We start from the raw sequence: 16,426 nt of genomic DNA, 5'->3' as shown, positions 1-16,426 counted from the left end.
ACTCTATGTTTATAATTTTCGAACTCCATATTCACAATTATTGAACTCTATATTCACAATTACAGAACTCAGTATTCATAATTATAGAACTCTATGTTTATAATTTTTGAACTCTATATTCATAATTCTTAAACTCTATATTCACAATATTTTATGTCGTTGAATTCTTTTGATAATTTTTTTTTTTATAAAAAAATCTGATTGGTGGAGGAAAAACAATGTCACTAACGACACCGTTACTCATAAATTACAGAACGACGTCATATTGGACCCAAGTCCAACCTTGCATGTCCATGGCATAACAGTCCATGTAGGTTAGGGCCAGACTAGCCACCAAGAACCATTAAATTTTTAGCCCGTAGCTAGGTGGGCAGCGCAACTTGCATTGTGCAAATTATGTTGTGGATCCGGGTTCACCTTGTAAGGTGGACTCAGGTCTAAAATGCGCGTCTGGAATAACGGTGCCGTTAGTGGCACTGTTTCCTCAATCAATAATTATTATTTTTTAATATAAAGTTCAAAAATTGTGTTATACTGTTTAAAAATTATGAACATAAAGGAACGAATTCAAAAGACTAATGTTAACAAATTGAAACAATTTTATTTTATTTTTTAAATGCAAAACAACGTTGTTTTGGATCCGGGTTCACCTTTCAAGGTGGACCGGACTGGGTCCATGGCATAACAATTGGGTCAATGGAGTCTACGACCGAGGTTCAAAACAAGTGGACCATCACTGTTTGCTTGGGAAAGAAGGTTGGGATTATATATTATTGAAGTGTGTTTTACTCAAGTTTTGTTACAAAAAGTATTTATTATTTATTATTTAATAATTTTTATTTGCTTTAAGTGTGAAAACTATATAAAGTTTAAATAGCTATAAAGTGATAGATAAACTCAAACTAATAAATTTATGATGATGAACCGTGGCAATTGTGACAATGACTACATTAAAAATAAAATAAAAATTAGAGACTAGCAGCATTTTATTTAACACAAGGTAATAAGTGGTATAATTATAAAAATAAAAAGAATTGGGCAAATTTTAATTATTCTCACAAGTTGATAGATCTGAAATTAATTTGGTTGGTGATGTACTATAGATAGGGGTAAAGCCGGTAAATGGTTTTTTCTTTTTTTAATTATGGATAAAGTTATCATGAACAAAATTGGGAACAATCTTTTAACTCTTCTTGAGACATTTTACATGATAATTATAATAACACAAAGTTTTAAATCTTACATATGTCATATGTGAGGGTTATTTATTGACTTCATTGATTTGAGTCGGTCAATTAAGAGTTGGTAAAGACAAGTTTTAAATCCCACTTATATTATAATTATTTATTGATATTCTTGGTTTGAGTTAATCAACTATGAACAATTTAAGTTAGTTTACAATTTACGTATTTTGATCATTTGTTAGTTAGGTCACAAGGCAAGTTTCACCCGAAGTGTATATTCAAATAGCAATTACGTACTTTTATGTAAATCAAAGTTATGATCAATTGTTTGTTAATCAAAATATTTGATGTAATAAAAACTAATTTTATTCATTAATTAGTATGAATAGAGTTGTCTCACCTCGCATTGGAACATAAAATTGTTTATTATTACGATCAACTCCAACTAAGTTTGTCAAGTTATTGGTTTGATAATCACAAGGATTCAAGTGTGGCTCTCAATAAAAGTAATCTACTGACCTGTTTAGTTTGAATCGATTCATTATGAACAACTTAAATTGGCTTATATAAATAAAGTGTCGATTATACTATAATTTACAATTTAATTATCAACTATGAATTTATCACTTAATTATGTAAAATTTACTCAAAAGTACACCGTAAGCCTAAATTGAATATTTTTTTTTTGTATATAAGTTAATTTATGAATGGTCTATGGGCTATTGTCATTTATCAATTTTTATCATTTAACTTTCAATTGGACCATAAATTATCTATTAATTAACTATTGATATTTACTAATTTTCGTCATCGACTTTCAATTTAATAATAAGTGATTCATTGGCCATTTATTTATTTTTTATAATTATATTTTTTTTATTAAAAAGAAGGGGGATACCCACACCTACACTGAGGCTCAAACCTAAGACATCCCATATAAGGGGCAAATTATGCTCTGCATCCGTATGCACCAAGCATGGTGCATACCTATGCAAAAATGACGTCGTTTTAATAAAACACGCGTCTCCCCTTAAAAAAAAAAATCAGGTTCGATTCCCAGCAACAACATATGAATTAAAATTCCATAATCGATGAACTATATTTCCATAATCGATGAACTATAATTCCATAATCGATGAACTATAATTCCATAATCTAATCTATGAACTAAAAAATCCAGAATGAATGAACTAAAATTCCATAATCTATAAATTAAAATTTCAGAATCGATGAACTACAATTCCATAATCGATGAACTATAATTCCATAATCAATGAACTATAATTCCATAATCTATGAACTAAAATTCCATAATGAATGAATAATATAATGTTGTTGCTGGGAATCGAACCTGAATTTTTTTTAAAGGAAAGACGCGCATTTTTTAATAAAACGACGTCGTTTTGGCATCCGTATGCACCATGCATGGTATGGTGCATACGGATGCACAGCATAACGATTCCACATAAGGGGCCAATCGGATACCAGTGGACTACAAGCCACTTGGTTTTTATAATTATATTTGGTCATCTAATTAAATTTAAGCGTACTAATGTAAGATTTTAGTTATTCACAATGATGAACTCAATGTATTAAATTGATGAATTCAATGTGTCCATCTCAACAAGAAGCTAATTTTTACATTATTATTCTTAAATGCATGGTTGAAAGAACCGGTAGGCGCCTATCGGGCGCTCGGGGAGCGCCTAGGCGGGGATTAATCAGCACCTAGGCGCCTGTGTATTTTTATTTTATTTTTAAAAATTTGTTTAAATTTTTAAGACTTGATAATTATAAACTATTTACTGGGTAATACTTTAATAGTTAATACTAAAACATTAAATATCAACTTAAAAACATCTAGAGTTTGAAGAACAATTTAAGATTTTTTTTTCTCGCTCAAAACGATGTCGTTTTGAGTGAAATAACTCACTTAAAAAAGAATGGAATAATAGTTAATTGGCCGACTAGGCGACGTAGTCGGTACCTAGGAGGTCTAGTCGGCGCCTAGGAGGCCTAGGCGGCTAGTGCCTAAGTGGCCTAGACGACACTTAGGCGGCCTAATCGGCCAGCCGCCTACATCACCGATTATGGTGATACACTAGGCAGCCGACCAACGCCTAGTGCCTAAGCGCCAATTGATCGGTGCCTAGGCGAGATTTTTACAACATTGCTTAAATGTAATATTTATTAAATGAATATTTAACTAAAAGATCAATTTTAGAACAAAATCAATAGTGAATTGACCATTTATAGTCATATTAAAAGTAGATGACAAAATTTAACAAAATCAACGGTTAAAAGACCATTTATAATTCAATTGAAAGTCAAAGAATAAAAATTGATAAATATCAATCTTGAACCTATTGAAATTAACTTTTTGTATAATTAATAGACTATTTGGATATAGTTATTACTTACGGAGTAATACTCAAATTATAAGAAAAATTATGATACAAACGAGAGACATGTTTTGAGTATAACTCTTCATTAAATTTATTAAAAATAAATAAAAACTAATGTGTATTTAATTTTGTTTTTTCAGATTTAATGAAAATGCCAAAATAGATTTTCGCACGGAGACTGAGGGAAGGTGTCAAGGTGGGATCTGAATCATCCGATCTTCTCTTCCGTCAATTCAATTCCTCCGCCACCGGCCGCCACCGACAACGCCGCCGCAGCAGCCGGATTCAGTGATCTGATTAAGTGCCAGGAAGTCTGGAAACTGCCGCACTGAAACTCAGTAATTTCCACTCGTGTCCCTCAACATGAAGAAAACCTTCACGGAAGCCTTGGCCAAGGCGTCGGCCGTGATCGAGAAGACCGTGCAGACCACGGTGCAGGAGGTCACCGGTCCACGCGCTTTGCAGGACTTCGAGCTCTTCGATCAGATCGGGTCAGCCGGGCCCGGCCTTGTCTGGAAGCTCTACTCTGCCAAGGCCAGAGACGGACACGCGGTTTATCCTAACGTCTGCGTGTGGGTTCTCGATAAGCGTGCTCTCTCCGAAGCTCGGCAGCGAGCTGGGCTCTCAAAGACGGCTGAGGATGCGTTCTTCGATATGATTCGCGCCGATGCTGCACGGCTGGTACGGCTGAGGCACCCTGGAGTGGTGCATGTGGTGCAGGCCCTGGATGAGAGCAAGAATGCCATGGCGATGGTTACTGAGCCGTTATTTGCTTCGGCTGCGAATGCCCTGGGGATTTTGGAGAACATTGAGAAAGTGCCGAAGGAGCTCAAAGGAATAGTAATATCAAATTTCTAGTATTTTTCATGTTCACATACTAAATTGCATTCGTTTAATTAACATTTGCTTTGCCTGCATATCTGAATTTGCTTGAGAATGTTTGTAGCTTCTTAATTTGATAATCCAATTCAGTGCTCGTCTGGAACATTTTTAGCTGTTCTGACTTTGTCTTTAGGCTGACCCTTTGGTCTTAATTTCTGTTTTTTAATTCCTAAATTCGGAAGTTTTTCCTAGACTGTGAATTACATTAATTTGTTTTTTTTTTTAATGAATTTAGTCAGTGATTTCTCTTCAATGGAATTCAATACAGACCTTAGCAGATAGAGTGCTGAAAATATTAGTGGCTGGGACTATTCTTGTTTTGAAATAGGCTCCACTTGTAAATTTTGATGTTTATAAAGTGTTATTCTTTGTCTCAATTGTGACTTTAAGTGTACTCTAATTCAAGGTTCTATTAAGAGAATGCTCTGTATGCACCATATATGTATTCAGAATGCCCAGTTGGAAGAGTATTGAGTTTAAGAAGGTATCCATTGTGTACTTATAGTTTTCTTATAACTTCTTTCTTTATGCAGGAAATGGGATTACTAGAGGTGAAACATGGGTTACTTCAGTTGGCAGAAACCTTGGATTTCCTTCACAACAATGCCCGTCTTGTTCATCGGTCTATATCTCCTGAGGTTATATTCCACGTTTTTTTTTAATGAGTATGCATTTGTAGTTATGGCTTTCAGGAGTGGGCATTATTAGGGAAGACCGTAGACTTTTCGTAATTCCATTATCATTTGATTTCTTTTTCTCTTCCCTTGAATTTTGGAATATAAGTATTATATTATCTGTATTTTAAATTAACTGCCAACTCTCAGAATTCTAGCTTTTTAGGGAAAGTTACTTGACTTCATTGATTGTTGTACAATGGATATACTGTTACTTCATAGAACTTCCCTTTTTCATGACTAAACCTTTTACTTTTTACCTTTTTAAAAATCCATCTTATCTCCGTTACTGTAAATATGATTTATTGTAAAATTATTCCTCACTAATCATTCTACTTTGTCTTTGTCCCTTGGTATCTAATTTGAGGAAAGAAAGAATTGATTCTTGCAGCTTGTTTTTGTTACTGGTAGTTAATTTGTTGAGGTTTTTATTTGCTCCACTTATGTAATGAATCTTCCTTCAAATGGCTATATAGTTTTATAGGTTGGAATATATGAACTATGAGTATGGAGTATGATGCCACTTCTTAATACCTTGTACTCTCTCTGCCGAATGTGTTTTCAGGAATTATTTCCTTAGTATTTGACTATTTTGTCCATTTAATGTGGCTTTGGTGATATTTTGATGATATTGTTATGATAGTGATCGTACTGGGATTAATAACTTAGGCACTGATGATCAGTGTCCTCTTCCAATTCAGTCTATTGGATGATTTATTACTAATTAACAAGTGATTTTTTTTTTCTTGATTGGTGGTTTCTAATTCCCATTTTATTTAGTAGAATTAAATATGTCAGTTGTCATCTTGCAGACTGTCCTCATTACCTCAAATGGAGCTTGGAAGCTTGCTGGATTTAGTTTTGCATTATCAACAAATCCGTCATCTAGTGATCCATCCAACATGCAGTCTTTCCATTATGCTGTGAGTAGATAGTCATAGAACTAGGCAATAAAATCTGTATTTGCCTTATGAAACTGTTGTTAGTATTGAATTTAGGTCTGCCACTGTTGATTAAACCTTTATATATGCTTACAGTAAATACTGTCGTATAATTTCCCATGTTATCTTGCTGTATCATGTTAATTAGTTTGTTAAGCACTCTGGTAAGGATATAATGATATAAACTCAAATGAAGTAAATACACCATTCTTTTTCTGTATGTCTCCCAGTTTTGTTGATGGTATCTGTGTTCCCAGTGTTGACAGAATAATGTTTTTTGTACTCTAGGAATACGATGTTGAAGATTCTATTATGCCCCTTCAGCCATCATTGAACTACACTGCTCCTGAATTGGTTCGAAGTAACACAAGTTCTATTGGATGCTCCTCCGATATTTTCAGTTTTGGGTGTCTTGCCTACCATTTGATTGCTCGAAAGCCATTGCTAGACTGTCACAACAATGTCAAGATGGTACTCAATTATATTTCATTTGTGATATAATGTACCTACTATATTCCTGAAATGATTTCTCTTTAGATCTAGTACTTGAGTGATCTATATTGTTTATTGACTTCACTATCGAGTTTTATGTTGCAATTGATAACTTTGAGTTTCAATTTTTCTTTTAAGGAAACATTAAACATCAATTCTGATTTTATATTTTGTAAGTCATAGTTTATTCTGATAGCTACTTCTATGTGCAAGTCATCAATGCACATTATATTTCAAAAATTTAATGTCTAAACTTTGTTTTTTTGGTTACATTTCCACATTGAAGTATTTCATAAGTCATAACAAAACCATTTATATGCAGCTCACTGCTCATATTTAAATTGCTGCTCCTAGATCCCTAGGGAGGAGCTTTATAGTTTACCTTGATTAAGTTATTATGAATCTCAATACTAGACTAAGCTGGAGGGAAGCAGGAGCAGGTGTAACCATTTTTTTTCCTGCTTCCTCAAACCATTTTGTGTGTGGGTGAGTTGTTGTGACTATGTCCTTGTTCATTCTGGTTCCAGGTTGAAGGTTCTTGATTTGTTTTAGAAAGTGGTATTCATGTTTTCAAAGAACCAGCGTACACTGTGTCTTTTATTTCTAGTTATCCGAGTTTGTCATATCCTCTTGGTGGTGTCATTCATTTCATGTTGAAAATGGCATATTATTTACCCTGTATTTTGTGCACAAACCTTTCTGCTAAGAGTTAAGATACTTGAGAAAGAGCAACCTGTTAGTATATGCCATTCTTATGTGTTGAACACTGCTGTACTCCACTACTCTGATACATAAAAGTTAAATGTTTTCAACTTAGGTTGGCTATTCAACAAAGACATCTCTTTCTTGTTCAATGCTCTAATTACACCATGAGTTCAAGCCCTGCAAACAATTTTCTATTCAAAATTTAGGTTGCATCTTGCTTCCTTAGATATTTATCTTCCCCCTTTATGGAAGACCCAGACACACACACACACACAATGATGAGTGGGGGTGGCATTATAGAACTCTTTGTACTAGAGGAGGGGGAAGGTTGTGGCAGGGGGACTCCGGGAGTGATAGAGTCATGAAGTAATATAATAGGCTCCCTGCTTCTCAAGAAGTATATCTACTGTTGCAAATATTAATATATTATAATATTATTCTCTAGGTAATATAATTCTTTCCTGTTTCGGATTGCTTTCTTTTGTCTAGAATTTTCAATTTAACAAGTTTGGATTTTATGTCATATCTGTATTCCATCCTTTCTTTTGATGATAGTGGTTCTTGCATAACTTCTCTGCAGTACATGAATAGTTTGAATTACTTATCCAGTGAGGCTTTCTCCTCCATTCCAAAAGAGCTAGTTCCTGACTTGCAAAGGATGCTATCTTCAAATGAATCTACCAGACCAACAGCCATTGATTTTACTGGTAAGGTTGTTAGATAATAGCACTTGTGTCTTTTGTATTGGTAGTATATTTCGGTCTGGAAATCTGGTGCCCTTAGTTTTAAAGCTTTAACGGAATTGATGGCCATAGGCATTTCTGCTTTCTGCCCTCCCCACCTCAAAGAGAAGACAAACAAAAAAGAATAAAAAGATCTTTTTTTCTGAAAATTACAAAACCAAGCTGTGCTGTGGGATTGGATTTTCAACTTCTGATGTTTATGCCATGTGTTTGGAAAGAAGTGAAGAGTAAGGATTGTTTCTATCATTGGGGGAGTGAGGGAATACTGATGTATAGGATTCCTTTGTTATGCCAGAGTTTCCAATATAAGAATAGGACTAACTCCATTCTTTTATTACAATGTGTGAATAGATACTATGCAGAAAATCATAAGGGAGAGGCAATTTTACAGGTTATGACATAATGGGATTTCAAACCCCAAAATGAAAATTTAAAAGCATAGTAAACATAGAAATGTAGAATGTAGAAATTTAAAATTACTTCACCTAAAGTCGCCTGCGCCTCAGAATGGAGACATACATTGATTATTAAGGATGTAACATGCTTGTATTGTTATAAAATGATGTTGACTATAGTATTTTTGTCTTAAAAGTTGCATTATAAACCATTTATATATCATTCTAAATCATAAAATTTAATTTTGCCATTTTGCATTGCTTTGTATGCAAAAGCAATGCTTCGCTAGTTTGCTTTGTGCTTTAAAGCAAAGTGGTCCACTTTTGCTTTAGTGCGCTTATCGCTTTAAAAAGGTTTGCTTTCACCAAAGATGCCTTTATAAATGCATAAAATCAGAATAATGGGCAACACCTCTTTTATAGATCCATACATATATATGTATGCATCATTCATACATACTTGTATATGGTCTCTCTCCCTCTCTCTCTCTCTCTCACACACACACACACACACACACACACACACAAAATTTATTGCTGGCTTATATATAAGGGTGTTGCTTTAAGGACCCAGTACTTCATTTACTAAATTCTATTTAATTTCTCTTTTACAGGTTCATCCTTTTTTCGAGATGACACTAGGTTGCGTGCTCTTCGCTTTCTAGATCACATGCTTGTAAGATCTTTGTTTTGACAAGGCCAATTCAAGAATTATACTACTCTCCATCCCATTTGAGCTTAAGCTAATTTGATTGGATATGGAGTTTAATCAATTAGAAATTAAATCAGATTATATCTGGTAGTTGAATCATATAAGTTAGGTGAAATACATCACATCAAGTTAAAGCAGTTAATCAACTAAGTTTGAGTGATTGAAGTATACATTTTAGTGTCTATATTGAAATTACACAAAGTGGTGAAAGCTTGTGGATTTAAGAACAAGTTTTTCTTGCAGGAAAGAGACAACATGCAGAAGACTGAGTTTCTAAAAGCATTATCTGACATGTGGAAAGATTTCGATTCGCGTGTACTTCGCTATAAGGTTTGAATTTTGTGTTATCTTTCAAATGTGTTATTGCTTAGAAGATGTGATCATATGCAGTTTTAACTTTTTGTTTTTCAGTTTCTTCTATGTCAGAAGTGGGTGCCATGGTTGTCTTGGTTATCAAGTGGCACAGTGCCCCATAGCTTACCCTTAAGAAGCAAATACCTCAATGCTTTCCTATAAGTAGTCTAAGGAGAAATGTCTTAAAAATATAGTAATGAGCTCATCATTAAAGCAAAAAGAAAATCAATTGCCTGCCTTTTCAACTGAGAATTTTCTTCCATTTTGGTTGATAAAAATAAATTTTAATGTGAAGCCCCATTATTTCTAAGCTTCTTTTTCCTAGTTGTTTGGGGATGGGGTTGTTGGATAAAGTAATCATGTTTACAAGTCAAAGATGTGTACCTCAAAGTGCAGCGATAAAAGATTGACAATCAAGATACCACATAAATAAACTTAAGGAGTAAGAAGTTTTTAATGCCATTGAACACTGTATTTACACCAGGAATAAGGATTTATTTGTTCTGTACTTTAGATGCACCACTGGACTAGAAATTGTATGCAATCTATGTCTTTCTATCCTTTCACAACATTGACATGAGACAATGGTATTTTTATATTTTATTTTTAAGGACTTTGTTTGAGTTTAAATGGGGTTGAATAAACATATAGTTATCCCTTTAAAAGGGGCTGTGCAATTTGTAAGGAAAGATAACTTTGCTATAAGAGGATCTACAATATTCTTTGTTTATGTTTTTATAGAGGCAGTTTCATTGTTGCACCAACAACCTTATTAGTTGCTTTTAGTTTCCTGAAGGGCTGATTAACTTGCATGTCTGTGAAATCATATGTGCAGGTTCTTCCTCCACTTTGTGCAGAGCTTAGAAATATGGTAATGCAAGCAATGATTCTACCAATGGTTCTGACCATTGCTGAGTCTCAGGTACATAGCTGGTTTATAATGCTTCTCTGAACTTAAAATTTCATGTTGATCTCTGACTCTAATTTACCTTCTTTGAGAGCTGAAGTTTTTTCTGAAGCAGCTGTTGGTTATGAAGGACAAGAGCATGACCATTATTTTTTGATAGTTGTTGCATTTCTTGCATGAGAATGGCCTGATGTGCCAATTATTCCTTGGCTAAATTTTCAATATTTAGAGTTATTGTATCTTCAAAATTGTTGCAGGATAGAAATGATTTTGAGTTATCAACCCTACCAGCTCTTGTTCCTGTGCTAAGTACTGCTTCTGGAGAGACACTATTGCTACTTGTGAAGCGTGCAGAGCTTATTGTCAACAAGGTAAAAGCTTATTGCCTACAAGCTCTTGGTTAATCCTTTTGATGTTTATAATACAAAGACACATGGGTATCTATATATTTTTAACTTCCAAACTCTTGTTTGGCTTTTGTTGGTTTCCTTTTATTTTCTTTACTAAGTTTTGGATTTATTTGTAATTAAGTTGTTGCTTGGTTTAGAGTGATTTTTTTTTTCATCAATTCTTTGATAGCTGGTCAAGATTCTTTTTTCTATGTGCTTATCAATTATCGTGTACTCCATTTTAATTTTGTTTCTGGTGCCTTTGTCTTATAGGCAAGTAAAGATCATTTAGTCACACATATTTTACCTATGATTGTACGGGCTTATGATGACACTGATCCAAGGTTGCAAGAAGAAGCCCTAAAGAAGACCGTGACACTTTCTAAGCAACTTGATTCTCAGGTCATTGCTGGTTGCATTCTTCTTGATAGCTTAACTTTCAGATAGAAACATCTTTAGGGTTGTTTATTGTCACTGGACTAGTTCATACATTATTATGTTTCTTACTTGAGAAGTTAATGTGTTTTTTTTTTTGTTTTTTCTTTTTGCAGTTGGTAAAACAATCCGTTGTGCCTCGTGTTCATGGGTTGGCACTTAAGACAACTGTTGCTGCAGTATGTTTTTCTGTTTTGATTTGTTTCAGCCGAAATCCTTTAGAATTTGTTTCTTGAATAGAATGATCAAGAATTCCCGTAAAGAATTTTGTTATTATTGCTTTTCAAAATCATTATATATATGGAATATATTGTGGCATTTACAATGTATTTCCATTTCTGCAAATTCCCCTTTTCCATCAATTTAATCTCTCTGTTTATTCATTATAGTTAACTGAGGAAATACCTTTTCCTTCTGTCTGCAGGTGAGAGTGAATTCACTGTTATGCCTAAGTGATATGATACACATGCTCGATAAGCATTCTGTTCTTGAGATACTGCAGACGATCCAACGGTGTACTGCTGTTGACCGTTCTGCCCCAACACTGATGTGTACCCTTGGTGTTGCTAACTCTATCTTGAAACAGGTTTTATACACTTTGCTTTAAATCATCAATAATACGATGAGCTTTAATTTTGTTTGTGTTTCTTCAAAGTGTTCTAATTCAATTGCCTTTTCCCCAGTATGGAATAGAATTCACAACGGAGCACGTTCTTCCACTTCTCATGCCCCTACTTATTTCCCAGCAGCTAAATGTTCAGCAATTTGCAAAATATATGGCTTTTGTTAAGGATATTCTCAGGTTGGTTTTCTGTTTCACTCTGTTAATCTGTCTGCAAGTAAAATGACAGAAGTTTTGGGGCCTTAAGATTTGGATTAGTTTATTATGTAAATTGGTCAAGGGCTATACCCCCCCCCCCCCCCCCCCAACCCACCCACCTCCTCCTCTTCCTCCTCTTTCCTCCCTCCCACTCTCTGACCTTGATTTAGTATGAGTTTCAACGTTTTAACACAATTTTCTCAAATTTTAATTTAAACCCTTACCATCCTTATTCTGTCAACCAGATTTTTTTTTTTTTTAAAAAAATAATAATAAATACGAGTTTTTTTGTTACGCTCTCCTTTCTTGGTTTAATAAAAGAAGCAACAACATGTGTTTTGGCTTGGGATGCAGGAAGATAGAAGAGAAAAGAGGCGTAATGCTTAGTGACTCTGGAGCACCAGAGGTAAAACCATCCGTTGGTATGGAGGGCCATCTGGCGGGGCAAGTAAATAAAACTAGTGTAACTGCTCCATCTACTACAAGACGCAGCACATCATGGGATGAAGACTGGATTCCCACGAGAGGATCTTCAGTTGCCCAGCAGTCATCTGTAAGCTTATTAGCTCAGCCGACTGTTGCTGCTCAGTCCAATCAAGTGACTTCGGTGTTCTCAATGTCGCCTGTGACTTCTGTTGCTTCTACCCAGCAGCCTTCATCTTCATGTGCTGCGGTTGATGTGGAGTGGCCACCTAGATCCTCACCCCTTGCTTCCAACATATCGGTAGGTTCTGAGAAGCAAGATGAAAGCAAAGGAGCATCAAATGGTAGTTTTGGCGATATTGATCCTTTCGCCAACTGGCCTCCTCGATCTAGTGGCTCTACCGTTGCTTCTAAACCTCTTAACAATGGCACATCGGCCTCGCCTTTCAACATGCATGGTTCCAGTAACAGCACAAGCAATCCTAATCCGTTGGATAGCCTTTCCTCATGGTCTCTTGGCACCTCAATGTCTACAGAGCCCTTGAAACCGAACCAAGGGAATTCCACGCTGAATTTCGGTGGTCTCAGCGGTGGTGGGGCTGTTAATTCCCAGAATTCTCTTGGCTACATGAAACAAACTCAAGGCTCTTCTACGAAACCCATGGATCTTGGTTCCATTTTCTCCTCAAACAAAACCGAGCAAACTGCACCAAGGCTAGCTCCACCCCCATCAACTGCCATCGGTAGAGGAAGGGGACGAGGGCGAGGAAATCAAGGGCAACTATCACGGCCTAGCCAAGCAAAGCCTCGGACAGAGCAGCCACCCCTGTTGGACTTGCTTTAGTGGAACAACCACGCTGCCCCGGGAGTTAAAAAAAAAAAGCGGTACATATCAATCAATCTCTTGTATTTTGCGCATCCCACGCGGTCGGTGACTTGCGTTTTACTGGAACGGAGGTTTAAAAAAATGTGTTCATAACGCCACTGGCTCGCACAGTTTTTGCCTTGAGAATGAAGCTTGTTGTAGAATAGTCCTATTGATACTTTGTAGAGAGTATAGTATGCCGAACTTTTACGTTTTGTGGGAGTTTTCATGTTATTATTATTGTTTTTGCGTTAGTAATTTACATTATTCATTTTCTTGTGGAGAAAGGGGTTGCCTCTTTGTTCATTGTAACCTTCAATACTTTTGGCTCCCATTTACCTGACTTCCTCATAAGTCATAACTAACAATAGTTGTAATTTGGAGTTGTAATCGATAATAAATGTCACATTGTAGTTTTTATAAGTTACTCCGTATATTTTAACTAAGGTGGTGGCAAGAGAGGAAGGCGGAGGCCAACCATTTCTTCACTTCTTCAAATTGGTGAATATATGTCTAACTTGTCAAAATTTAGAAAAAAAAATAAAATAAAGAGTATTTTTTCAGTTTTTCAAATTTGAAAATTGATAAGTAGACGAATTATTTATTTATGTAAAATGCTAATCAGATCAGTACCTCTCTTTATTAGTTATTGGTAAGATTTGAACCTTGCACCATACAACAACTAGCAAAAGAAAGCTTATAAATTTAATTTAGATTGATTAACCAGTTGAGATGTGTTACAAGGACATGAAATACAATAATTGAATACTATAACATGTAATAACTAACGTACAATAGTTAAACTTTATAATATGTCATGACGTACAATAATCGAACCTTTTGATGCACATAACAATAGAAGTATGGGGTTTAATTTCTAATTAGGAACCCATGACCCATTAATTGTTGTCCGGTTATGGTAACTTGCACGACAAATAGCCATTGGTTTAGTTTGTTCGTTTGTTGTTGTTGATGTAATGCGTGTGTTTTATTTTTAAAATGTTAATTTATCTTTATTATGAAAATCATGGACATTGGTTTAGTAGATAAAAAGTCACACTTAAAACTTGCTTTCAATAGTCAAGTGAGAGTTCGGAGAGTTAGTCGGGTGAATGTTCAATTCTTATTATGAACATTAGAGATTTGGAGAGCTTCCCATGAGCCTTTAGTCCGGCAAAGTCAGGAATCTAGATTATTGAAAAAAAAAAAAAATGACGTTAATCCATGTAGCTCTCGTGATGCTTACCAGTAAATGGAATAGGATCACCGATCATATTTCTCTAAAGATGGTGACTAATATAAGTGAATAAACATGATTCTCATAATTGAATGTCACAAGTTTAATTTTTGCTAAGACCCTTTCATTCAGATAGTGGTTGCGTGTTTCTCTCATTATTTAGAAGAAAAAGAACATAAGAGAATTATATAAAAACATATCTTTAATTTCTGTAAAAGTTGCAGAATATTCGATCCTTTCATAAGCTAGTAAGGTATAGGGAGTGTTCAGTAAATAGCTTTTAGTTGTTAGCTGTTAGCTGATTGGATTAGTGAGTTTGATTAGTTGATAGTAAAAAGTTACTTTAAGCAGCTTTAATTTTTGAATTTTAGCATTTTGAAGCAATAAGCTGTTACAAAAAAAGCTAAGTAATCAAACACTTATATTGAATGTTTAACCAAGTCAAATAACTAATAGTGGTCAAATATATCAAAATTAGTTGATAAGCTAACTATGTTACCAAACAAACGCTAGATATTTTTTAGAATGTAGTATCTGTTCATATACTTTCTCAACCTACTGAAACTGAGGCTCGAACACACAACCTTCCAAATGGAAATCTAACCCGAGTAGCATTAGACCATATAGTCTTGGTAACCAAACGCTAGATATATTTACTTCAAAAGCCAAGTTTGAATAGTTAATCAATCATAACTTAAATTCCCATTGACCCAAACTTTCTAAAGTCAAAGATTGCATCAAACGTGAGATAATATTCCCACCTTTTAAATTCCCAGGAAAGTTCAAACTTTCCTGGCTACCAAACTCCCTCTCAAGGTAAAATCTCCTATGGAATCGCTTCACGAATTCTCATCTATGGGGTGGGTTGAATTTTTCATAAGTATTATACTTTCTCTCATAAGTATTACAACTTTCCTCATAAGTATTAAGTAACTCGATCTTCAACCCCTAATATTACAATATGATTTTAAAGTATTACATTTTTCATAAAAAGAATATAATTTTTTTCTCATAAGTATTACATTATTTTTTTATAAGTAGTGACAAATACATTTATTTGATCCATAATTAGTATTACACTTTTTCTCATAAATAACTGTTTAACCCATAAATATTACATTTTAATTTAAAAGTATTACATTTTTTTTTTGCAAAAGTATTATATTCCCTTTTATAAATAACAAATAATTTATTCATGATTATAATCCAACATAAATGTTACATTTTTATTTTGATTCGTAATATCTCACAAATAAAGATTCCTAAGATAATTGTAAAGAAGACTCGCTCTTCATTTAGTTATTAGTTATCAAAATTGTTGTTATCACCCTTAGCCTTATCCTGAAAGAAATTGGGATAAATCCATAGTGATTTGACTGATTTCTCTTTATCTGTCTTGTCTTTTGATTTCTAGCTAGAAAATTTAAGGAATTAACTACCGAAAGTTATTTGGAACAACTAACTCAACGACATGAACTAGAATAGAATGAATAGGAGATGGAGTTGGCGTGTTGGAACAACTCAATTCCAAACTCCCAATGCTCATAGTAAGAATTGAATATCCACTCTACAACGAGGTGTTTTAAACAGACCCTAACTGTAAGAAGTATCTTTAAACTCTTAACGATAAGAGACACTTTTAAGCCCTTAACTGTAAGAGACACATTTAAACCCAGATCCCAACTGTAGAAAGCACCTTTAAGCCCTTAACTGTAGGAGACACCTTTAAACCCTTAACTGTAGGAAACACCTTTAAACCCTTAACTGTAGAAGACATTTTTAAGCCCTTAACTGTAAGAGACACCTCTAAGCTCTTATTATACTTAGATTAATCTTCATTCGTTCACACTGGACCGGTCTAAT

At 34.5% G+C, this 16,426-nt stretch overlaps 1 protein-coding gene across 1 annotated transcript; it reads left to right on the top strand.

Annotated features, from left to right (window-relative positions):
* The first annotated feature begins 3,731 nt into the window (after nt 1-3,731).
* On the top strand, nt 3,732-13,740 carry LOC109152394 (SCY1-like protein 2). Its single transcript, XM_019300052.1, has 14 exons — nt 3,732-4,429; nt 5,005-5,109; nt 5,958-6,068; nt 6,375-6,557; nt 7,864-7,990; nt 9,036-9,097; nt 9,377-9,463; nt 10,323-10,409; nt 10,652-10,765; nt 11,057-11,185; nt 11,335-11,397; nt 11,643-11,804; nt 11,902-12,020; nt 12,393-13,740. The coding sequence occupies exons 1-14, from the start codon at nt 3,953-3,955 to the stop codon at nt 13,303-13,305; spliced, it is 2,739 nt and encodes a 912-aa protein (XP_019155597.1). The 5' UTR covers nt 3,732-3,952; the 3' UTR covers nt 13,306-13,740.
* Nucleotides 13,741-16,426: the final 2,686 nt, after the last annotated feature.

This window comes from Ipomoea nil, unplaced genomic scaffold (genome assembly GCF_001879475.1).
Source record: "Ipomoea nil cultivar Tokyo-kokei standard unplaced genomic scaffold, Asagao_1.1 scaffold2403, whole genome shotgun sequence".
NCBI classification, from domain to species: domain Eukaryota; kingdom Viridiplantae; phylum Streptophyta; class Magnoliopsida; order Solanales; family Convolvulaceae; genus Ipomoea; species Ipomoea nil.
The sequence above is the reverse complement of the archived record's forward strand: the minus strand, read 5'-3'. Positions and strand labels throughout refer to the sequence as shown.